General features: G+C 43.3%; 1 protein-coding gene across 1 annotated transcript in view; it reads left to right on the top strand.

Moving 5' to 3' along the window:
• Positions 1–25317, top strand: part of ndufaf5 (NADH:ubiquinone oxidoreductase complex assembly factor 5) — a gene marked incomplete at its 3' end in the record, with an annotated part of 28026 nt that overhangs the window by 1137 nt on the left and 1572 nt on the right. Inside the window, exons 3-11 of the mRNA XM_080722792.1 lie at positions 817–920; positions 2447–2487; positions 2900–2963; positions 3463–3510; positions 17258–17361; positions 19727–19766; positions 20152–20349; positions 24207–24267; positions 24689–24772. Coding sequence (XP_080578918.1) covers positions 817–920; positions 2447–2487; positions 2900–2963; positions 3463–3510; positions 17258–17361; positions 19727–19766; positions 20152–20349; positions 24207–24267; positions 24689–24772 — 744 coding nt within the window. The remainder of the gene's footprint in view (positions 1–816; positions 921–2446; positions 2488–2899; positions 2964–3462; positions 3511–17257; positions 17362–19726; positions 19767–20151; positions 20350–24206; positions 24268–24688; positions 24773–25317) is intronic.

Raw genomic sequence — 25317 nt, 5'->3', positions numbered from 1 at the left:
TACTAAATATATTTTACTGTACTTCACTGTACTTCACTGTACTCCACTGTACTCCACTGTACTCCACTGTACTTCACTGTACTTCACTGTACTCCACTGTACTTCAAGTACACTTTTGAGGTGCTTTACTTGACTGGAAGTATTTCAAATGTTCAGTACTTTTACCTCTACTCCACTACAATTATTTGACAACTTCAGTTACTTTGCAGATTTATATTATTATGACAAACCACACATTAACCACTCCAGCTTTTCGGCAATTTGAAAATAGCCAATCTACAAGCTCACAATGAGTTGCGCTGCATTGTGTGCTTGTAGATCTGCTTGTAGATCCGCATTGTGTGCTTGTAGATCTGCTTGTAGATCTGCTTGTAGATCCGCATTGTGAGCTTGTAGATCTTTTCAAAACGAGTTCTTATCCGCAATAAGTTCGTTTCCGCAAGACTTTACTGTAGCATTATCTGCAGGACACTTCCGGTTAACAGCAGACATACAAGCTCATGTCAAGTTGCAGATGCAACCGTTGTGAGCTTATAGATCACACTCGGATGCGACACTGGAAATGCCGATCGCCTTCTGCGCAATGCACGATGGGAAGTTGGATAGTTGTGGATACATTTTATACATTTGAAATCTTGCAAAATAGGACATTTTGCTTTGCACAAGAATGCTTTCTACTTTTGGTACTTTTTGATGGCAATACGTTTGTACATTTTTATTACCAGACTGTTACTTGTAACGGTAGTATTTCTACGCTGCAGTATTTGTACTTTTACTTAAGTAGAAGATTGGAGTGTTTCTCTTCCGCCACTGCAGGGGGCGGAGCCATGAACGTGTTCGACAGGAACATGAAGAGACAGCAGAAGAAGTGGTCTTCATCTCTACTGGACGGACACAAGTATGACTACCTGAGAGATGAGGTTAGTCTCATGTTAATATGACTACATTATAGAGATGAGGTTGGTCTCATGTTAATATGGTGGTTTTATGACTACACAGCGGCCAAATCAAGTTGGGCTCCCATCGACTTTAGTGATGAAAAGTGATGAGTCATCACTTTTCAGAGTTTTTTGGGTGCTGTGGCGACCCCGAGTGTCGCAGACTCGGGCGCCCTAGCTAAATCATTAGAGCATGCCCTGAGCTACATCTGTGCAAAATTTTGAACTTTTAGACTGATTAGCACGAGAAAAAAAAACCCTAAGGCCTCCGACTATCATGAATACTCACCCATACGTGTATTGTTTTCTGAGGCCATTTCTAGCCCACAGAATGTTTTTTGTGCAAAACAAATGCCTGCAATGGATTCAGAATCATGACAAACCCCTAGTTAGACCCCTCAGATCCTCCAATACCCAGGGAAAAAAAAACTTTTTCTGGGTATTTTCCTCCTGTATAGAAAGTCAATGGGAGCCCAATTGGATTGCGCAATACGGCAGTACCATGGGGTGCCCATCTTGGCACCCATCTTAAAATGATTAAGTATGTTATGGACAACATCCATGCTAAATTTGGCGAATTTGCGAGAATCTGAACCAAACGGTCCTTGTATTGCCTGGGGGCCCCGACTATACCTGAGAGATGAGGTTAGTTCTACACTAGGAGAGATGAGCTTAGTTGGTCTCGCGTTAATACAGCCAAAGTTCTGGACGTTTCTTTTTTTTTCTTTTTTTTTTTTTTTTTCAAAAGTTACGGCAATTTTGAAATTCACGCCATGTGAAAACGGCCAATTATTTATTTTTGGCGTCCGAATTTTCACAGCAAAGTACCTAGTCATTTTTGCTTAAAATACCGAGAGAATACAATTTTCCCTGCAGTGAAAACGCATACCGTGATATTTGACAAGCAGGTGCGTGAAAGGAGCCAAAAATAACAACAGTTAAAGCATAGCATTTGGGATTGAAAACGACCTGAATGTAAAGGAATGGGAAATAGAAATAAAATACAGCTTCACCTTGCATAAAGGTATTAATTATTTAGGCTAGAATAACATTGCATTTGAATGTATATACTAAGTCAAACTCAGCAGAAGTCTATTTCTTTCTCTAGCCTATATACAGTACGACGGCCGCAGGTGCTGAGAAATACAATCTCTTGCTAGATCAAGTCATGATTCATACTACCTAATAGAGACACATCTAAAATGTAATCTTAGCTAACAACACTGTAGAGCTCTAGACCCTGATGTTAGATAGGACCCTAACCCTAACCCAAAGGTCAAGTTTATTAAGTATTGACAGTTCAAGTGGTTAAATATCTGAAAACACAAATTGACATGAATCTAAAATACACTGATGATTGTGCTGTCAAAAGATTAAACTGTATGGAATCTATGAACAGGTTGTAGGGGGTCCCTGCTTCATCTCTCTCTCAACTAAGGGGTCCTTGGCCTGAAAACCTTGAAGACCCCTGGTCTAGAGCTCACTCTCACATGTCTCTGTGCTTGCAGGTTGGCAGCAGAGTGGCAGACAGAGTTTACGACATAGCAAGGTAAGAACAATGATGTCACACACAGTAGTATTTACGCTAGCAGTGTTGTTTTCCTCGACTAAAGGAAACTATGATGGAAAATACCCGTCGACCACCTGTTTTCACTGATGAAAACGAGGTATATTGTGATGTCATTTGAAGCATGACCAATCCTGTCTGATCAGACATTATATTGTTATATTGTTCAGTCAAAAGGTTTACAGAAAACAGGTTCACTTCAGCGGGCATAACATTGTTCAGAGAACAATAGTGTGTTGCCTAATAGCAACCACAGAAATGAAGCGTCGGTTAGCTGTGTGAATGTGATTAGTTGGAATGTTAGCTGTATGTACTGTACTTACTGTATGTACTGTATGTACTGTACTTACTCTATGTACTGTATATTTATTACTGTATCTTTAATGTCTTCCAGGACCTTTCCTTTGGCTCTGGATGTGGGCTGTGGGAGGAGTCACATAGCAGAGCATCTCAGCAAGGTGTCTGATGCATCTACCCTATACTGTATACAGTACATACTGTACAATACTTTGTCCATTATATCTCCCCTTTCCCAAAGGCCATGGCTACACGGAGCTGGATATTTCTGAAGCTAGACATCTTTTTGTGCTGTTGGGGCTTGCAGCCACACGAAGCTGGATATTTTGGCCGCGAAGCAGGATATTTTTTAAACCGGATAAATAAGTGGACAGTGGAGACATTGAAAAATATCCGATTCACTGGATCCGTGTAGGCATGGTACCCGGATATCTCTGAAGACTTTACTGTGTGTGTGCTTGTCCCCCAGTGGAGGTCTGGGGAATTATTTTAGACCTAGATATCTTTCTCGTGTGTACCTAGATATGTGGATATCTGAAAAACCGGGATATATGAAAAATCCAGCTCTGTATTGCCATGGCCTAAAATAATACCAATTGGTATTTGTGTGTCTAACAGATTGTGTTGTTTGTGTGTGTCTTGTGTGTGTTGTGTTTTCAGGACATTGTGGAGCGTCTCTTCCTGACAGATTCTTCACTGAACACCTTGGTGAGCACAGAGGTCACCCAGAGGTCATAGAGAGGTCACAGCATCTACACAGAGGTCATAGAGAGGTCACAGCATCTACACAGAGGTCATAGAGAGGTCACAGCATCTATACAGAGGTCATAGAGAGGTCACAGCATCTATACAGAGGTCATAGAGAGGTCACAGCATCTACACAGAGGTCATAGAGAGGTCACATCATCTACACAGAGGTCATAGAGAGGTCACAGCATCTACACAGAGGTCATAGAGAGGTCACATCATCTACACAGAGGTCATAGAGAGGTCACATCATCTACACAGAGGTCATAGAGAGGTCACAGCATCTACACAGAGGTCATAGAGAGGTCACAGCATCTACACAGAGGTCATAGAGAGGTCACATCATCTATACAGAGGTCATAGAGAGGTCACAGCATCTACACAGAGGTCATAGAGAGGTCACAGCATCTATACAGAGGTCATAGAGAGGTCACAGCATCTACACAGAGGTCATAGAGAGGTCACAGCATCTATACAGAGGTCATAGAGAGGTCACAACATCTACACAGAGGTCATAGAGAGGTCACAGCATCTATACAGAGGTCATAGAGAGGTCACATCATCTATACAGAGGTCATAGAGAGGTCACATCATCTATACAGAGGTCATAGAGAGGTCACAGCATCTACACAGAGGTCATAGAGAGGTCACAGCATCTACACAGAGGTCATAGAGAGGTCACATCATCTACACAGAGGTCATAGAGAGGTCACATCATCTACACAGAGGTCATAGAGAGGTCACAACATCTACACAGAGGTCATAGAGAGGTCACATCATCTACACAGAGGTCATAGAGAGGTCACAGCATCTATACAGAGGTCATAGAGAGGTCACAGCATCTACACAGAGGTCATAGAGAGGTCACATCATCTATACAGAGGTCATAGAGAGGTCACAGCATCTCCACAGAGGTCATAGAGAGGTCACAGCATCTATACAGAGGTCATAGAGAGGTCACATCATCTATACAGAGGTCATAGAGAGGTCACATCATCTATACAGAGGTCATAGAGAGGTCACAGCATCTATACAGAGGTCATAGAGAGGTCACATCATCTATACAGAGGTCATAGAGAGGTCACATCATCTATACAGAGGTCATAGAGAGGTCACATCATCTATACAGAGGTCATAGAGAGGTCACAGCATCTACACAGAGGTCATAGAGAGGTCACATCATCTATACAGAGGTCATAGAGAGGTCACATCATCTATACAGAGGTCATAGAGAGGTCACATCATCTATACAGAGGTCATAGAGAGGTCACAGCATCTACACAGAGGTCATAGAGAGGTCACATCTATACAGAGGTCATAGAGAGGTCACATCTATACAGAGGTCATAGAGAGGTCACAGCATCTATACAGAGGTCATAGAGAGGTCACATCATCTACACAGAGGTCATAGAGAGGTCACAGCATCTATACAGAGGTCATAGAGAGGTCACATCATCTACACAGAGGTCATAGAGAGGTCACAGCGTCTACACAGAGGTCATAGAGAGGTCACAGCATCTATACAGAGGTCATAGAGAGGTCACATCATCTATACAGAGGTCATAGAGAGGTCACAGCATCTACACAGAGGTCATAGAGAGGTCACATCATCTATACAGAGGTCATAGAGAGGTCACATCATCTATACAGAGGTCATAGAGAGGTCACATCATCTACACAGAGGTCATAGAGAGGTCACATCATCTATACAGAGGTCATAGAGAGGTCACATCATCTATACAGGGGTCATAGAGAGGTCACAGCATCTACACAGAGGTCATAGAGAGGTCACATCATCTATACAGAGGTCATAGAGAGGTCACATCATCTACACAGAGGTCATAGAGAGGTCACATCATCTACACAGAGGTCATAGAGAGGTCACATCATCTACACAGAGGTCATAGAGAGGTCACAGCATCTACACAGAGGTCATAGAGAGGTCACAGCATCTACACAGAGGTCATAGAGAGGTCACATCATCTACACAGAGGTCATAGAGAGGTCACATCATCTACACAGAGGTCATAGAGAGGTCACATCATCTATACAGAGGTCATAGAGAGGTCACATCATCTACACAGAGGTCATAGAGAGGTCACAGCATCTACACAGAGGTCATAGAGAGGTCACATCATCTATACAGAGGTCATAGAGAGGTCACATCATCTACACAGAGGTCATAGAGAGGTCACATCATCTACACAGAGGTCATAGAGAGGTCACATCATCTACACAGAGGTCATAGAGAGGTCACAGCATCTACACAGAGGTCATAGAGAGGTCACAGCATCTACACAGAGGTCATAGAGAGGTCACATCATCTACACAGAGGTCATAGAGAGGTCACATCATCTACACAGAGGTCATAGAGAGGTCACAGCATCTACACAGAGGTCATAGAGAGGTCACAGCATCTACACAGAGGTCATAGAGAGGTCACAGCATCTATACAGAGGTCATAGAGAGGTCACATCATCTACACAGAGGTCATAGAGAGGTCACATCATCTATACAGAGGTCATAGAGAGGTCACATCATCTATACAGAGGTCATAGAGAGGTCACAGCATCTATACAGAGGTCATAGAGAGGTCACAGCATCTATACAGAGGTCATAGAGAGGTCACATCATCTACACAGAGGTCATAGAGAGGTCACATCATCTACACAGAGGTCATAGAGAGGTCACATCATCTATACAGAGGTCATAGAGAGGTCACATCATCTACACAGAGGTCATAGAGAGGTCACAGCATCTATACAGAGGTCATAGAGAGGTCACATCATCTACACAGAGGTCATAGAGAGGTCACATCATCTACACAGAGGTCATAGAGAGGTCACATCATCTATACAGAGGTCATAGAGAGGTCACATCATCTACACAGAGGTCATAGAGAGGTCACAGCATCTATACAGAGGTCATAGAGAGGTCACATCATCTACACAGAGGTCATAGAGAGGTCACATCATCTATACAGAGGTCATAGAGAGGTCACATCATCTACACAGAGGTCATAGAGAGGTCACAGCATCTACACAGAGGTCATAGAGAGGTCACAGCATCTACACAGAGGTCATAGAGAGGTCACATCATCTATACAGAGGTCATAGAGAGGTCACAGCATCTACACAGAGGTCATAGAGAGGTCACAGCATCTATACAGAGGTCATAGAGAGGTCACAGCATCTATACAGAGGTCATAGAGAGGTCACAGCATCTACACAGAGGTCATAGAGAGGTCACATCATCTATACAGAGGTCATAGAGAGGTCACAGCATCTATACAGAGGTCATAGAGAGGTCACATCATCTACACAGAGGTCATAGAGAGGTCACATCATCTACACAGAGGTCATAGAGAGGTCACAGCATCTACACAGAGGTCATAGAGAGGTCACAGCATCTATACAGAGGTCATAGAGAGGTCACATCATCTACACAGAGGTCATAGAGAGGTCACATCATCTACACAGAGGTCATAGAGAGGTCACATCATCTACACAGAGGTCATAGAGAGGTCACAGCATCTACACAGAGGTCATAGAGAGGTCACATCATCTACACAGAGGTCATAGAGAGGTCACATCATCTACACAGAGGTCATAGAGAGGTCACATCATCTACACAGAGGTCATAGAGAGGTCACATCATCTACACAGAGGTCATAGAGAGGTCACAGCGTCTATACAGAGGTCATAGAGAGGTCACAGCATCTACACAGAGGTCATAGAGAGGTCACATCATCTATACAGAGGTCATAGAGAGGTCACATCATCTACACAGAGGTCATAGAGAGGTCACATCATCTACACAGAGGTCATAGAGAGGTCACATCATCTACACAGAGGTCATAGAGAGGTCACATCATCTATACAGAGGTCATAGAGAGGTCACATCATCTATACAGAGGTCATAGAGAGGTCACATCATCTATACAGAGGTCATAGAGAGGTCACAGCATCTATACAGAGGTCATAGAGAGGTCACATCATCTACACAGAGGTCATAGAGAGGTCACATCATCTATACAGAGGTCATAGAGAGGTCACATCATCTACACAGAGGTCATAGAGAGGTCACAGCATCTATACAGAGGTCATAGAGAGGTCACAGCATCTACACAGAGGTCATAGAGAGGTCACAACATCTACACAGAGGTCATAGAGAGGTCACAGCATCTATACAGAGGTCATAGAGAGGTCACAACATCTATACAGAGGTCATAGAGAGGTCACATCATCTATACAGAGGTCATAGAGAGGTCACAGCATCTACACAGAGGTCATAGAGAGGTCACAGCGTCTATACAGAGGTCATAGAGAGGTCACAGCATCTACACAGAGGTCATAGAGAGGTCACAGCATCTATACAGAGGTCATAGAGAGGTCACAGCGTCTATACAGAGGTCATAGAGAGGTCACAGCATCTACACAGAGGTCATAGAGAGGTCACAGCATCTACACAGAGGTCATAGAGAGGTCACAGCATCTACACAGAGGTCATAGAGAGGTCACATCATCTATACAGAGGTCATAGAGAGGTCACATCATCTACACAGAGGTCATAGAGAGGTCACATCATCTACACAGAGGTCATAGAGAGGTCACATCATCTATACAGAGGTCATAGAGAGGTCACAGCATCTACACAGAGGTCATAGAGAGGTCACAGCATCTACACAGAGGTCATAGAGAGGTCACAGCATCTACACAGAGGTCATAGAGAGGTCACAGCATCTACACAGAGGTCATAGAGAGGTCACAGCATCTACACAGAGGTCATAGAGAGGTCACAGCATCTACACAGAGGTCATAGAGAGGTCACAGCATCTACACAGAGGTCATAGAGAGGTCACAGCATCTACACAGAGGTCATAGAGAGGTCACAGCATCTATACAGAGGTCATAGAGAGGTCACAGCATCTACACAGAGGTCATAGAGAGGTCACAGCATCTATACAGAGGTCATAGAGAGGTCACATCATCTATACAGAGGTCATAGAGAGGTCACATCATCTACACAGAGGTCATAGAGAGGTCACAGCATCTACACAGAGGTCATAGAGAGGTCACAGCATCTATACAGAGGTCATAGAGAGGTCACATCATCTACACAGAGGTCATAGAGAGGTCACATCATCTACACAGAGGTCATAGAGAGGTCACAGCATCTACACAGAGGTCATAGAGAGGTCACAGCATCTACACAGAGGTCATAGAGAGGTCACAGCATCTACACAGAGGTCATAGAGAGGTCACAGCATCTACACAGAGGTCATAGAGAGGTCACATCATCTACACAGAGGTCATAGAGAGGTCACAGCATCTATACAGAGGTCATAGAGAGGTCACAGCATCTACACAGAGGTCATAGAGAGGTCACAGCATCTATACAGAGGTCATAGAGAGGTCACAGCATCTATACAGAGGTCATAGAGAGGTCACAGCATCTATACAGAGGTCATAGAGAGGTCACATCATCTACACAGAGGTCATAGAGAGGTCACAGCATCTATACAGAGGTCATAGAGAGGTCACAGCATCTATACAGAGGTCATAGAGAGGTCACATCATCTACACAGAGGTCATAGAGAGGTCACATCATCTATACAGAGGTCATAGAGAGGTCACATCATCTATACAGAGGTCATAGAGAGGTCACAGCATCTATACAGAGGTCATAGAGAGGTCACATCATCTATACAGAGGTCATAGAGAGGTCACATCATCTACACAGAGGTCATAGAGAGGTCACATCATCTATACAGAGGTCATAGAGAGGTCACATCATCTACACAGAGGTCATAGAGAGGTCACATCATCTATACAGAGGTCATAGAGAGGTCACATCATCTATACAGAGGTCATAGAGAGGTCACATCATCTATACAGAGGTCATAGAGAGGTCACAGCATCTACACAGAGGTCATAGAGAGGTCACAGCATCTACACAGAGGTCATAGAGAGGTCACAGCATCTACACAGAGGTCATAGAGAGGTCACATCATCTATACAGAGGTCATAGAGAGGTCACAGCATCTATACAGAGGTCATAGAGAGGTCACAGCATCTATACAGAGGTCATAGAGAGGTCACATCATCTATACAGAGGTCATAGAGAGGTCACATCATCTATACAGAGGTCATAGAGAGGTCACATCATCTATACAGAGGTCATAGAGAGGTCACAGCATCTACACAGAGGTCATAGAGAGGTCACATCATCTATACAGAGGTCATAGAGAGGTCACAGCATCTACACAGAGGTCATAGAGAGGTCACAGCATCTACACAGAGGTCATAGAGAGGTCACAGCATCTACACAGAGGTCATAGAGAGGTCACAGCATCTACACAGAGGTCATAGAGAGGTCACAGCATCTATACAGAGGTCATAGAGAGGTCACATCATCTATACAGAGGTCATAGAGAGGTCACATCATCTACACAGAGGTCATAGAGAGGTCACATCATCTATACAGAGGTCATAGAGAGGTCACAGCGTCTATACAGAGGTCATAGAGAGGTCACAGCGTCTACACAGAGGTCATAGAGAGGTCACAGCATCTATACAGAGGTCATAGAGAGGTCACAGCATCTACACAGAGGTCATAGAGAGGTCACAGCATCTACACAGAGGTCATAGAGAGGTCACATCATCTATACAGAGGTCATAGAGAGGTCACAGCGTCTATACAGAGGTCATAGAGAGGTCACAGCGTCTACACAGAGGTCATAGAGAGGTCACAGCATCTACACAGAGGTCATAGAGAGGTCACAGCATCTACACAGAGGTCATAGAGAGGTCACAGCATCTACACAGAGGTCATAGAGAGGTCACAGCATCTACACAGAGGTCATAGAGAGGTCACATCATCTATACAGAGGTCATAGAGAGGTCACAGCATCTATACAGAGGTCATAGAGAGGTCACAGCATCTATACAGAGGTCATAGAGAGGTCACAGCATCTATACAGAGGTCATAGAGAGGTCACAGCATCTATACAGAGGTCATAGAGAGGTCACAGCGTCTACACAGAGGTCATAGAGAGGTCACAGCATCTACACAGAGGTCATAGAGAGGTCACAGCATCTACACAGAGGTCATAGAGAGGTCACAGCATCTACACAGAGGTCATAGAGAGGTCACAGCATCTACACAGAGGTCATAGAGAGGTCACAGCATCTACACAGAGGTCATAGAGAGGTCACAGCATCTATACAGAGGTCATAGAGAGGTCACAGCATCTACACAGAGGTCATAGAGAGGTCACAGCATCTATACAGAGGTCATAGAGAGGTCACAGCATCTACACAGAGGTCATAGAGAGGTCACAGCATCTACACAGAGGTCATAGAGAGGTCACAGCATCTACACAGAGGTCATAGAGAGGTCACAGCATCTACACAGAGGTCATAGAGAGGTCACAGCATCTATACAGAGGTCATAGAGAGGTCACAGCATCTACACAGAGGTCATAGAGAGGTCACAGCATCTACACAGAGGTCATAGAGAGGTCACAGCATCTACACAGAGGTCATAGAGAGGTCACATCATCTATACAGAGGTCATAGAGAGGTCACAGCATCTACACAGAGGTCATAGAGAGGTCACAGCAGTCTATACAGAGGTCATAGAGAGGTCACATCATCTATACAGAGGTCATAGAGAGGTCACAGCATCTACACAGAGGTCATAGAGAGGTCACATCATCTACACAGAGGTCATAGAGAGGTCACATCATCTACACAGAGGTCATAGAGAGGTCACATCATCTACACAGAGGTCATAGAGAGGTCACAACATCTACACAGAGGTCATAGAGAGGTCACATCATCTACACAGAGGTCATAGAGAGGTCACAGCGTCTATACAGAGGTCATAGAGAGGTCACATCATCTATACAGAGGTCATAGAGAGGTCACAACATCTACACAGAGGTCATAGAGAGGTCACATCATCTACACAGAGGTCATAGAGAGGTCACAACATCTACACAGAGGTCATAGAGAGGTCACATCATCTATACAGAGGTCATAGAGAGGTCACATCATCTACACAGAGGTCATAGAGAGGTCACAGCATCTACACAGAGGTCATAGAGAGGTCACAGCATCTACACAGAGGTCATAGAGAGGTCACAGCATCTATACAGAGGTCATAGAGAGGTCACAGCGTCTATACAGAGGTCATAGAGAGGTCATAGAGAGGTCACAGCATCTATACAGAGGTCATAGAGAGGTCACAGCGTCTATACAGAGGTCATAGAGAGGTCACAGCATCTATACAGAGGTCATAGAGAGGTCACAGCATCTACACAGAGGTCATAGAGAGGTCACATCATCTATACAGAGGTCATAGAGAGGTCACAGCATCTACACAGAGGTCATAGAGAGGTCACAGCATCTATACAGAGGTCATAGAGAGGTCACAGCATCTACACAGAGGTCATAGAGAGGTCACAGCATCTACACAGAGGTCATAGAGAGGTCACAGCATCTATACAGAGGTCATAGAGAGGTCACAGCATCTATACAGAGGTCATAGAGAGGTCACAGCATCTATACAGAGGTCATAGAGAGGTCACAGCATCTACACAGAGGTCATAGAGAGGTCACAGCATCTATACAGAGGTCATAGAGAGGTCACATCATCTACACAGAGGTCATAGAGAGGTCACAGCATCTATACAGAGGTCATAGAGAGGTCACATCATCTATACAGAGGTCATAGAGAGGTCACATCATCTATACAGAGGTCATAGAGAGGTCACATCATCTATACAGAGGTCATAGAGAGGTCACAGCATCTACACAGAGGTCATAGAGAGGTCACAGCATCTACACAGAGGTCATAGAGAGGTCACAGCATCTATACAGAGGTCATAGAGAGGTCACAGCATCTATACAGAGGTCATAGAGAGGTCACATCATCTATACAGAGGTCATAGAGAGGTCACAGCGTCTATACAGAGGTCATAGAGAGGTCACAGCATCTACACAGAGGTCATAGAGAGGTCACAGCATCTATACAGAGGTCATAGAGAGGTCACAGCATCTACACAGAGGTCATAGAGAGGTCACAGCATCTATACAGAGGTCATAGAGAGGTCACAGCATCTATACAGAGGTCATAGAGAGGTCACAGCATCTACACAGAGGTCATAGAGAGGTCACATCATCTATACAGAGGTCATAGAGAGGTCACAGCATCTATACAGAGGTCATAGAGAGGTCACATCATCTATACAGAGGTCATAGAGAGGTCACAGCATCTATACAGAGGTCATAGAGAGGTCACATCATCTATACAGAGGTCATAGAGAGGTCACAGCATCTATACAGAGGTCATAGAGAGGTCACAGCATCTATACAGAGGTCATAGAGAGGTCACAGCATCTACACAGAGGTCATAGAGAGGTCACAGCATCTATACAGAGGTCATAGAGAGGTCACATCATCTACACAGAGGTCATAGAGAGGTCACAGCATCTACACAGAGGTCATAGAGAGGTCACATCATCTACACAGAGGTCATAGAGAGGTCACAGCATCTATACAGAGGTCATAGAGAGGTCACAGCATCTACACAGAGGTCATAGAGAGGTCACAGCATCTATACAGAGGTCATAGAGAGGTCACATCATCTACACAGAGGTCATAGAGAGGTCACAACATCTACACAGAGGTCATAGAGAGGTCACATCATCTACACAGAGGTCATAGAGAGGTCACAACATCTACACAGAGGTCATAGAGAGGTCACAGCATCTACACAGAGGTCATAGAGAGGTCACAGCATCTATACAGAGGTCATAGAGAGGTCACATCATCTATACAGAGGTCATAGAGAGGTCACAGCATCTACACAGAGGTCATAGAGAGGTCACAGCATCTACACAGAGGTCATAGAGAGGTCACATCATCTACACAGAGGTCATAGAGAGGTCACAGCATCTATACAGAGGTCATAGAGAGGTCACAGCATCTATACAGAGGTCATAGAGAGGTCACATCATCTACACAGAGGTCATAGAGAGGTCACAACATCTACACAGAGGTCATAGAGAGGTCACAGCATCTATACAGAGGTCATAGAGAGGTCACAGCATCTATACAGAGGTCATAGAGAGGTCACATCATCTACACAGAGGTCATAGAGAGGTCACAACATCTACACAGAGGTCATAGAGAGGTCACATCATCTACACAGAGGTCATAGAGAGGTCACAACATCTACACAGAGGTCATAGAGAGGTCACATCATCTATACAGAGGTCATAGAGAGGTCACAGCATCTACACAGAGGTCATAGAGAGGTCACAGCATCTATACAGAGGTCATAGAGAGGTCACAGCGTCTATACAGAGGTCATAGAGAGGTCACAGCGTCTACACAGAGGTCATAGAGAGGTCACAGCATCTATACAGAGGTCATAGAGAGGTCACAGCATCTATACAGAGGTCATAGAGAGGTCACAGCATCTATACAGAGGTCATAGAGAGGTCACAGCATCTATACAGAGGTCATAGAGAGGTCACATCATCTACACAGAGGTCATAGAGAGGTCACAACATCTACACAGAGGTCATAGAGAGGTCACAGCATCTATACAGAGGTCATAGAGAGGTCACAGCATCTATACAGAGGTCATAGAGAGGTCACAGCATCTACACAGAGGTCATAGAGAGGTCACAGCATCTACACAGAGGTCATAGAGAGGTCACAGCATCTACACAGAGGTCATAGAGAGGTCACAGCATCTATACAGAGGTCATAGAGAGGTCACATCATCTACACAGAGGTCATAGAGAGGTCACAGCATCTACACAGAGGTCATAGAGAGGTCACAGCATCTACACAGAGGTCATAGAGAGGTCACAGCATCTACACAGAGGTCATAGAGAGGTCACATCATCTATACAGAGGTCATAGAGAGGTCACAGCATCTACACAGAGGTCATAGAGAGGTCACAACGTCTCCACAGAGGTCATAGAGAGGTCACATCATCTATACAGAGGTCATAGAGAGGTCACAGCATCTACACAGAGGTCATAGAGAGGTCACATCATCTACACAGAGGTCATAGAGAGGTCACAGCGTCTATACAGAGGTCATAGAGAGGTCACAGCATCTATACAGAGGTCATAGAGAGGTCACAGCGTCTACACAGAGGTCATAGAGAGGTCACAGCATCTATACAGAGGTCATAGAGAGGTCACAGCATCTATACAGAGGTCATAGAGAGGTCACAGCGTCTACACAGAGGTCATAGAGAGGTCACAGCATCTACACAGAGGTCATAGAGAGGTCACAGCATCTACACAGAGGTCATAGAGAGGTCACAGCATCTATACAGAGGTCATAGAGAGGTCACAGCATCTATACAGAGGTCATAGAGAGGTCACAGCATCTATACAGAGGTCATAGAGAGGTCACATCATCTACACAGAGGTCATAGAGAGGTCACAGCATCTATACAGAGGTCATAGAGAGGTCACATCATCTACACAGAGGTCATAGAGAGGTCACAGCATCTATACAGAGGTCATAGAGAGGTCACATCATCTATACAGAGGTCATAGAGAGGTCACATCATCTATACAGAGGTCATAGAGAGGTCACAACATCTATACAGAGGTCATAGAGAGGTCACAGCATCTATACAGAGGTCATAGAGAGGTCACATCATCTATACAGAGGTCATAGAGAGGTCACAGCATCTATACAGAGGTCATAGAGAGGTCACAGCATCTATACAGAGGTCATAGAGAGGTCACATCATCTATACAGAGGTCATAGAGAGGTCACAGCATCTACACAGAGGTCATAGAGAGGTCACAACATCTACACAGAGGTCATAGAGAGGTCACAGCATCTACACAGAGGTCATAGAGAGGTCACAACATCTACACAGAGGTCATAGAGAGGTCACATCATCTATACAGAGGTCATAGAGAGGTCACAGCGTCTATACAGAGGTCATAGAGAGGTCACAGCATCTACACAGAGGTCATAGAGAGGTCACATCATCTATACAGAGGTCATAGAGAGGTCACAACATCTATACAGAGGTCATAGAGAGGTCACATCATCTATACAGAGGTCATAGAGAGGTCACAACATCTATACAGAGGTCATAGAGAGGTCACAGCGTCTACACAGAGGTCATAGAGAGGTCACAGCATCTATACAGAGGTCATAGAGAGGTCACAGCATCTATACAGAGGTCATAGAGAGGTCACAGCATCTACACAGAGGTCATAGAGAGGTCACAGCGTCTATACAGAGGTCATAGAGAGGTCACAACGTCTCCACACACCACATGGAGAATAACACTTGCTCATCTTAGAATCGTCCCATATAAGAATCTAAGAATAAACTAAACAGTCTCTGCAATATCGTCGGGCGGTGAATGGCTCTGTATTATTTACTTAGGGTTAGGGTTGGGGTTAAGACAGGTGAGACATGTAGATCTCACCTGTAGATCTCACCTGAGATCAGGTGAGACATTTAGACATGTAGATCTCACCTGCCATGTAGATCTCATTTTACGGTTAGGGTTAGACAGGTGAGATAGCAATGCCAAGTATACCTATTACTAGAAAGGTGCAATTCTACAGCAACCACACTAATAATGTTAAAGCAAACCCTCTGGTGTAATATAATTTATATCTTAATTTAACAACTGGTATACACAGGGGGCACATGTCTGTGTAGTACCTCTGTTTGGTCACAAGATGGGGCACCTTCCCAACATTCTGTGTGGTCTCGTTATCTCACACTCACACAGTGATAGAGAATGGACTACAACCACCTTAAGGACTACAAACCATTTTAAACACAGTTTAAATATGAGGATTTCTTTTTGATTTCTTCCTGTATACTATTTAAATTGTTTTGAGAAAAGAAGCTATTTGCTCCAAAGCGGACCCAATGTGACACACTGTAGCTCTGTTTACACAATGCTGAACCCCCAACTGTATATACGTTCCCCTTTTATAATATTTTGCCACTTGCTTTGACAAAGTAAAAGTATATTTTCTCATGCCAATAAAGCTCCTTTGAATTGAATTTAATTGAATTTAATTTAATTTAATTGAATAGTAGGTACTTTGTTTACATCTCAAAATATTATGTATCAAAGACCAGAAGCAAAGATTTGAGTACACATGTTCGCTAAAAAATAAATAAAGTGAGTTCCGTCGCAGACATTATAAAGGCAGGGCCCTTAGCCAATGAGGTGCAACTGAGGTGTGGAAACTGTGGGACTTTACACCCTGGCCACAACAGGCCATGTGAATGGCATGAATCTGTAGACACCGGAAGTGCTGCGGTTAACAGAAGTTACGTCATGCGTTGCAGTCTTCTGGTGAAATTCTCCCGGCGGAAGTGGAATGTCGTTTCAGCCTATGGTCGTAACCAGGCTTTTCTCTTCGCAGATGAGTAAGCCTGGCTACGCGAGGCTAGGGACTATTATAGTGAGTTCCGTCGCAGACAGTACAAAGGCAGGGCCCTTAGCCAATGAGGTGCGGAAAATCTGGGAGTGGTGTTAGCTGGAGTATTGGTTGAGCTTCACATGACAGTTAGCACGCTGCATAATATAGTCACGAGCCCACACTGTTTCGTAGGAACAGTATTTCTAGTTATTTATACTTTGGCTATTCAAAAATAATTGATATGACATGTCCTCTCTCCTCAGAAGCAGAGCAGACACGGTGAGCTTCCTGTCCACTGTGTGGTTTCAGACCAGGAGTTCCTGCCCTTCAGAGAAAACACCTTTGACCTGGTGGTCAGCAGCCTGAGGTAATGACCTTTGAACTTGGGGGGGTTAGCGGACCAAGTTTAATAAGTATGGAAGGTTTAAGGGGTTAAATGTCTGAAGATACACGTTAACTAAATAAGAAGTGAGTGGTGCTATATATTAGTTCATTTCTTCAATCGCATCACGTCCAGTGAAGCTTGGCCAATGGGACCCTGGGCTTAGAACAGTTCAGTTTCAGTTTCAGTTTATTTTTATTTATAGTACAAAGTCACCCCGAGGGGTCTCCGTGCACTTCACAACAGGGCAATAATAACACAATTTCAAAGAGAATAAAAAACAATAAAATGTGAAAAACAACAAAAAACTGTCAATTGTGAAGAACAACCAAGAATAGGACATATCTAACATATAATTTTCGGAATGTCTGAGTGAGTGTCTGTCTGTCTGAGTGTCTGTCACAGCGTTTCTCCTCAGTGGCTGGAGCAATTGATCTGAAATCGCATCACCATAAGCATATGAACACACCTGACATAACTGTGAAGCAGTGTTAATTTTGTCGACTAAGACTAAGACTAAAAGACTACAAGATTTTGATATTTTGTCGATAGACTAAAACTAGACTAAAACAGCCCCAAAAGACTAAGACTAAGACTAAGACTGTTATTTGTGTTATTCAAAAGACTAAGACTAAATCTAAGTCTAAGACTAATAGCTGTAAAAAATGACACTGGCATGTAACTGCAATGAAATTAAAGGCAAATACACATTTCATTTATGGTTTATTTTGACCAAGTAACAGGCAGTAGAAGACAATGACTTGTTCATAATTATGTGGTTATATTAGGCTAAAAAACCTATCCTAAAAGACGAAGACTAAAAGTCTAAGACTAATACCAAAAGACTAAGACTAAGACTAAAATGTTTTGATATTTAGTCAACTAAGACTAGACCAGACAAAAATTATTTCAGAAGACTAAGACAGGACTAAGACTAAATGGTGTGTTATTCAAAAGACTAAGACTAAGACTAAATCAAAATTTGCTGAAAAAATTAGCACTGCTGTGAAGCCCGTTTGTCACTTTCACAAATCATATGCTGTATATTAGCATTTTTATGGTGTATCTACTATCTATTCTGCATCTAGCATGAGGCTTATCTATTCTGCATCTAGCATGAGGCAACATATTTAACCAGCTGTGTGTGTGTGTGTGTGTGTGTGTGTGTGTGTGTGTGTGTGTGTGTGTGTGTGTGTGTGTGTGTGTGTGTGTGTGTGTGTGTGTGTGTGTGTGTGTGTGTGTGTGTGTGTGTGTGCGCACACGCGGGTGGGGGGGTTGTCTGGCCCCGTTATAGATGTTGTCCAAAAATCATGCAGATCGGTACACAGTATCTCTGTAGCCATTAAACGAAGTGGGTATTTCTTACATTGATGCTCCTACATATTATCATGTAAGCACCAGTTAAAGTTACTTTCCATCCCTCATATACTGTGTGCACAGTGCACACCCCATAACCCACACACTGCACATCATTTCAGAGCTCATATCTTTGAACGGGTAAGGGCTAGTAGAATTAAAGCAACACAATGTTAAATGTTAAAATTCAATGGTAAAAATATAGGATTATAGGATTTGGTCATAACAATGTTCATAGACTATGGCAAACCGTAGTGCAGGCAGAAGAGGTGGGTTTTTAGCTTGGATTTAAAAATGTCTAGGGAGTCGGCATCCCTGACAGCTTGAACAAACTTTGAGACGTTTGTGCCAAGCTGTAGGCCTGTGGTTCTCAATCTGTTTTGGTTGCAGTTCCCCCTTATACTGATTTCTGAAGTCATAACCTTTCCCTGAATACTAGCCCAGTTCCAATGCCAATATGTTCAAAATAAAACAGCATAATGTCAAATAAACATTGCTTTCTATTCAATAACAGTGAGTTGTACTGGTCAAGTTATTGATGTCATTTGGTTTAACAATTTACAGATGATCAGGTTCACACAAACTCTGTCAATGTTCTATCATTTACCATAACACTAAATACATATTCAATGTTCTATCATTTACCATAACACTAAATACATATTCCCATTGCCTAGTTGTTTCTCCTGTACCCCCTGCAGTACCCCCGCATACCCCTAGGGATAAACGTACCCCCATTTGAGAAACACTTACGTATGTAGGCCAAATGTATGCCACGCTTCAGAGCCTGGACATTTTTGTAACGTAGGAAACTAGTGTCCCAGTTTTGGGATACTAGTTCATCGGAAACATGTTGTTGTTTTTTTATTTTCTTTTTTTTATTTTCTTTTTTTTTTCACGCATCGTTTGTTAGTTTAATTAAACAGATCCATATTGTCTGCTGTTAGTTTAATTAATGAGATACATGTTTTATATATCTGTGTTTCTGCTCTAGTCTCCACTGGATCAATGACCTGCCAGGAGCTCTGAGACAGGTAACTGATCACTGATCTATAGTCCGTCTACTTCATGTACCTATGAGACCTTTGAGGCCTTGTGAGCTTGTAGATCTGCTTTTTTCACAATTTGTGCCTCTTTCTTCAGTCATATTTGACAACTTGACCAAAATCTTTTGTTGTGTGTTGATTATTGTTAACACAATTACCATATTCTTTTTTAAGAAAGAGGTTTTAAAAATGTCTTGAAAGTCCTTAAATGGTAACGTTGTAAATGTGCAGATCCTCTGTAAACATTTATACTGTATGTTGGTGTGTCCACTGTTCAGAGAGAAAACAATGTTCCACATTAAAGCACATCATTGGGGGACCCCCTGCTGAATGGTCTCCCCATAGATAACTTATATAACCACTCTCCCCACAGATCCATACAGTACTGAAGCCAGACGGGGTGTTCATAGGAGCCATGGTGGGAGGAGACACTCTGTACGAGCTGAGATGCTCCTTACAGCTGGCTGAGATGGAGAGAGAGGGAGGATTCTCTCCTCATGTCTCCCCTTACACTGCTGTTACTGACCTGGGGAACCTACTGGGCCAGGCTGGGTTCAGCATGCTCACTGTGGTAATTATTATTATTAATATAGTAATGTTATAATAATAACATAATGAGATGGAGAGAAGGAGGGTTCTCTCCTCATGTCTCCCATTACACTGCTGTCACTGACCTGGGGAACCTACTGGGCCAGGCTGGGTTCAGCATGCTCACTGTGGTAATTATTATTATTAATATAGTAATGTTATAATAATAACATAATGAGATGGAGAGAAGGAGGGTTCTCTCCTCATGTCTCCCCTTACACTGCTGTTACTGACCTGGGGAACCTGTTGGGACAGGCTGGGTTCAGCATGCTCACTGTGGTACAGTAATATATTATAATTATTATTATTAATATAGTAATGTTATAATAACATAATGAGATGGAGAGAGAAGGAGGGTTCTCTCCTCATGTCTCCCCTTACACTGCTGTTACTGACCTGGGGAACCTACTGGGACAGGCTGGGTTTAACATGCTCACTGTGGTAATTATTATTATTAATATAGTAATGTTATAATAATAACATAATGAGATGGAGAGAAGGAGGGTTCTCTCCTCATGTCTCCCCTTACACTGCTGTTACTGACCTGGGGAACCTGTTGGGACAGGCTGGGTTCAGCATGCTCACTGTGGTACAGTAATATATTATAATTATTATTATTAATATAGTAATGTTATAATAACATAATGAGATGGAGAGAGAAGGAGGGTTCTCTCCTCATGTCTCCCCTTACACTGCTGTTACTGACCTGGGGAACCTGTTGGGACAGGCTGGGTTCAACATGCTCACTGTGGTACAGTAATATATTATAATTATTATTATTAATATAGTAATGTTATAATAACATAATGAGATGGAGAGAGAAGGAGGGTTCTCTCCTCATGTCTCCCCTTACACTGCTGTCACTGACCTGGGGAACCTACTGGGACAGGCTGGGTTCAACATGCTCACTGTGGTACAGTAATATCATATTATAATTATTATTATTAATATAGTAATGTTATAATAACATAATGAGATGGAGAGAGAGGGAGGATTCTCTCCTCATGTCTCCCCTTACACCGCTGTTACTGACCTGGGGAACCTACTGGGACAGGCTGGGTTCAGCATGCTCACTGTGGTAATTATTATTATTAATATAGTAATGTTATAATAACATAATGAGATGGAGAGAGAGGGATGTCTCCCCTTACACCGCTGTCACTGACCTGGGGAACCTACTGGGACAGGCTGGGTTCAGCATGATCACTGTGGTATTTATTATTATTAATATAGTAATGTTATAATAACATAATGAGATGGAGAGAGAGGGAGGATTCTCTCCTCATGTCTCCCCTTACACTGCTGTCACTGACCTGGGGAACCTACTGGGACAGGCTGGGTTCAGCATGCTCACTGTGGTACAGTAATATATTATAATTATTATTATTAATATAGTAATGTTATAATAACATAATGAGATGGAGAGAGAAGGAGGGTTCTCTCCTCATGTCTCCCCTTACACTGCTGTCACTGACCTGGGGAACCTGTTGGGACAGGCTGGGTTCAACATGCTCACTGTGGTACAGTAATATATTATAATTATTATTATTAATATAGTAATGTTATAATAACATAATGAGATGGAGAGAGAAGGAGGGTTCTCTCCTCATGTCTCCCCTTACACTGCTGTCACTGACCTGGGGAACCTGTTGGGACAGGCTGGGTTCAACATGCTCACTGTGGTAATTATTATTATTAATACTAGAAGCTGGGCCGCCCTTCGGGCGGCCCAGCGTCTAGTCGGCGACCTGGCCAACTCGGGAAAGATGTAAATAGGGAATGAATGCGCCGCCCTTTAATGCAAACCCTATTATACCTGTTGTCATAGGACCCGTTTTGACCATCTGTTTGCCTGTATCCATTTATGCCCATATTTGGAGATATCTGTATCTGTCTGTCTGCGGCGTCCATTTTATGTCCATATATGGAGATCACTGCAGATATAGTTCTGGGTCCATTTTATGCCCATATATGCCCAATTGCCCATATATGGAGATATCTGTCTATTTGCGTCCATTTTATGCCCATATATGGAGATCTCTGTATCTGTCTGTCTGTGTCCCTTTATGCCCGTATATGGAGATCTTTGTGATTCTGCGTCCATTTTATGCCCATATATGCCATATATGGAGATATCGCTTTTTGTTTGTTTCTTCTTTAAGCAGAGAGATCTCAGTCTGTGTCCCTTTTATGCCCATATATCTCTGTATCTGCCCATATGCCCATATATGGAGATCTCAGTCTGTGTCCCTTTTATGCCCATATATCTGTCTGTGTCCCTTTTATGCCCATATACGGAGATATCTGTTGGGTCGAGGCTAGGCCCCTGTATCTGCCCATATGCCCATATATGGAGATCTCTGTATCAGTCTGTGTCCCTTTTATGCCTATATACGGAGATATCTGTCTATATATGCCCATATATGGAGATCTCTGTATCTGCCCATATGCCCATATATGGAGTTCTCAGTATACGGAGATATCTGTCGGGTCTAGGCCCCTGTATCTGCCCATATGCCCATATATGGAGATCTCTGTATCAGTCTGTGTCCCTTTTATGCCTATATACGGAGATATCTGTCTATATATGCCCATATACTGTATGGAGATCTCTGTATCTGCCCATATGCCAATATATGGAGTTCTCAGTCTTATGCCCATATACGGAGATATCTGTCGGGTCGAGGCAAGATGCCCATATATGGAGTTCTCAGTATACGGAGATATCTGTCGGGTCTAGGCCCCTGTATCTGCCCATATGCCCATATATGGAGATCTCTGTATCAGTCTGTGTCCCTTTTATGCCTATATACGGAGATATCTGTCTATATATGCCCATATACTGTATGGAGATCTCTGTATCTGCCCATATGCCCATATATGGAGTTCTCAGTCTTATGCCCATATACGGAGATATCTGTCGGGTCGAGGCAAGGCCCGGCACTGCAGTGATGTCACAATGAGTCAGCGCTTGCGCCCGGCACTGCAGTGATGTCACAATGACCGATTTTGCGCAGATTTCCTCCGGAACAGCCTGATGTCAACAATCAGCCCCGCATAAGGAGATTCCGAACGTTTCGCGCCGGTTAGGGAAAACCGCGCGTCGGGTCGGGTCGAGGCCCGGCACTGCACTCCGTGCCGCGGCGGGGAGCGCGCGTGCCGAATCTGAAGCCGGTGGGACGAACGGTTCTCGAGATACGCGGATTACAAACACACACGCAGAGACTTCTCGCATTTATAGATAGATAGTAATGTTATCTATCTATAAATGCGAGAAGTCTCTGCGTGTGTGTTTGTAATCCGCGTATCTCGAGAACCGTTCGTCCCGTTCGTCCCACCGTTCGTCCGTTCGTCCCACCGTTCGTCCCACCGGCTTCAGGATTCTCTCCTCATGTCTCCCCTTACACTGCTGTTACTGACCTGGGGAACCTACTGGGCCAGGCTGGGTTCAGCATGCTCACTGTGGTACAGTAATATATTATATTATAATATATTATATTATATTATATTATAATATTATATTATATTATATTATATTATAATATTATATTATATTATATTATATTATTATATTATATTATATTATATTATATTATATTATTATATTATTATATTATATTATATTATATTATATTATATTATATTAAAATATAACCTACTGGGACATGCTCACTGTGGTATTATCATCATTATTACATGTGCAAGCAGAGCGTGCAAGTACTGTTTTCTTAATGCCATTTCTGAACATTGAATACTGTGTGTGTGTGTGTGTGTGTGTGTGTGTGTGTGTGTGTGTGTGTGTGTGTGTGTGTGTGTGTGTGTGTGTGTGTGTGTGTGTAGGACGTAGATGAGATCCAGGTACATTATCCAGGCATCATTGAAGTCATGACAGACCTGCAAGGCAAGTTGTTGTTTTATTCATCACATATCAAATATTTAATCGATACGTTACAGCAGTGGTTCCCAAAGTGTGGTCCGGGGACCCCAAGGGGTCCTCAGGGGGCTTCCAGGGGGTCCTCAGCTAAATGAACTCATTTAGCATCACCAATTATAACACTAGACCAGTGGTTCTCAACCAGTGGTCCGGGGACCACCAGTAGTCCTTGAGGGGGTTCCAGGTGGTCCCCAGCTAAATGATGGAGAGTTGGTAACCAAATGGACCCTTATAGATCTGTAACTGTTGAGAATGTAAAATTAAACCAAATGTTCATTTGGTTTAATTTTAACATTTTACTGTACATAAATATTTCCCAGGTATGGGATATAGTAACTGTACGTACTTTCCAGGTATGGGATATAGTAACTGTACATGTACTTCCCAGGTATGGGAGAGAGTAACTGTGCGTGGAAGAGGCGCTCCATGCTCCACAGAGACACCATCCTGGCTGCAGCCGCCATTTACCAAGGTGAGCTGTTTAAGTACAAGGTTTGGAATTGATCCCCATTCAACGGTGCTGCTGACCACATCACATATCCCTCCACCCATAGGCTGCTACAACAGCGATACCCAGAACCAGCTTTCTTCTGTTTTGTTATGGAATGGATAAAATGAAGCAATAAGCCACAAGAGGCCTCTGGTTACCTGGTATTTTATAACGGCTGAGAGGCGTGGTGAGACAGCCGAGTGTCTCCAACCCTCACAAAGTGCAGTGTGAGCGCAAACGTATCAATTAAATATGCAAGAATGTGGCAACTTCACCCCTCTCATTCGCACGACTAAACCGAATTATATTATGAGAATGTGGCCATAGAGCCTGTTGATGTTTACTGTCAGGTTTCTGTGTAATATGAAGGGACGTGAATTTAAAACTTTAAGTTTGTATTATTACTATTTGATTAACCTGCCATTAATGTTTGATTGATTGATTAAAATGTTGTTAATTTAGACCACAGTGTGATGATAAAATAAGTACATAAATCCTGATAATTGCTCCTCTAGGCTCTATTATAA

This window comes from Nannobrachium achirus (genome assembly GCF_963921795.1).
Source record: "Nannobrachium achirus genome assembly, chromosome: 3".
NCBI lineage: Eukaryota > Metazoa > Chordata > Actinopteri > Myctophiformes > Myctophidae > Nannobrachium > Nannobrachium achirus.
The sequence above is the reverse complement of the archived record's forward strand: the minus strand, read 5'-3'. Positions and strand labels throughout refer to the sequence as shown.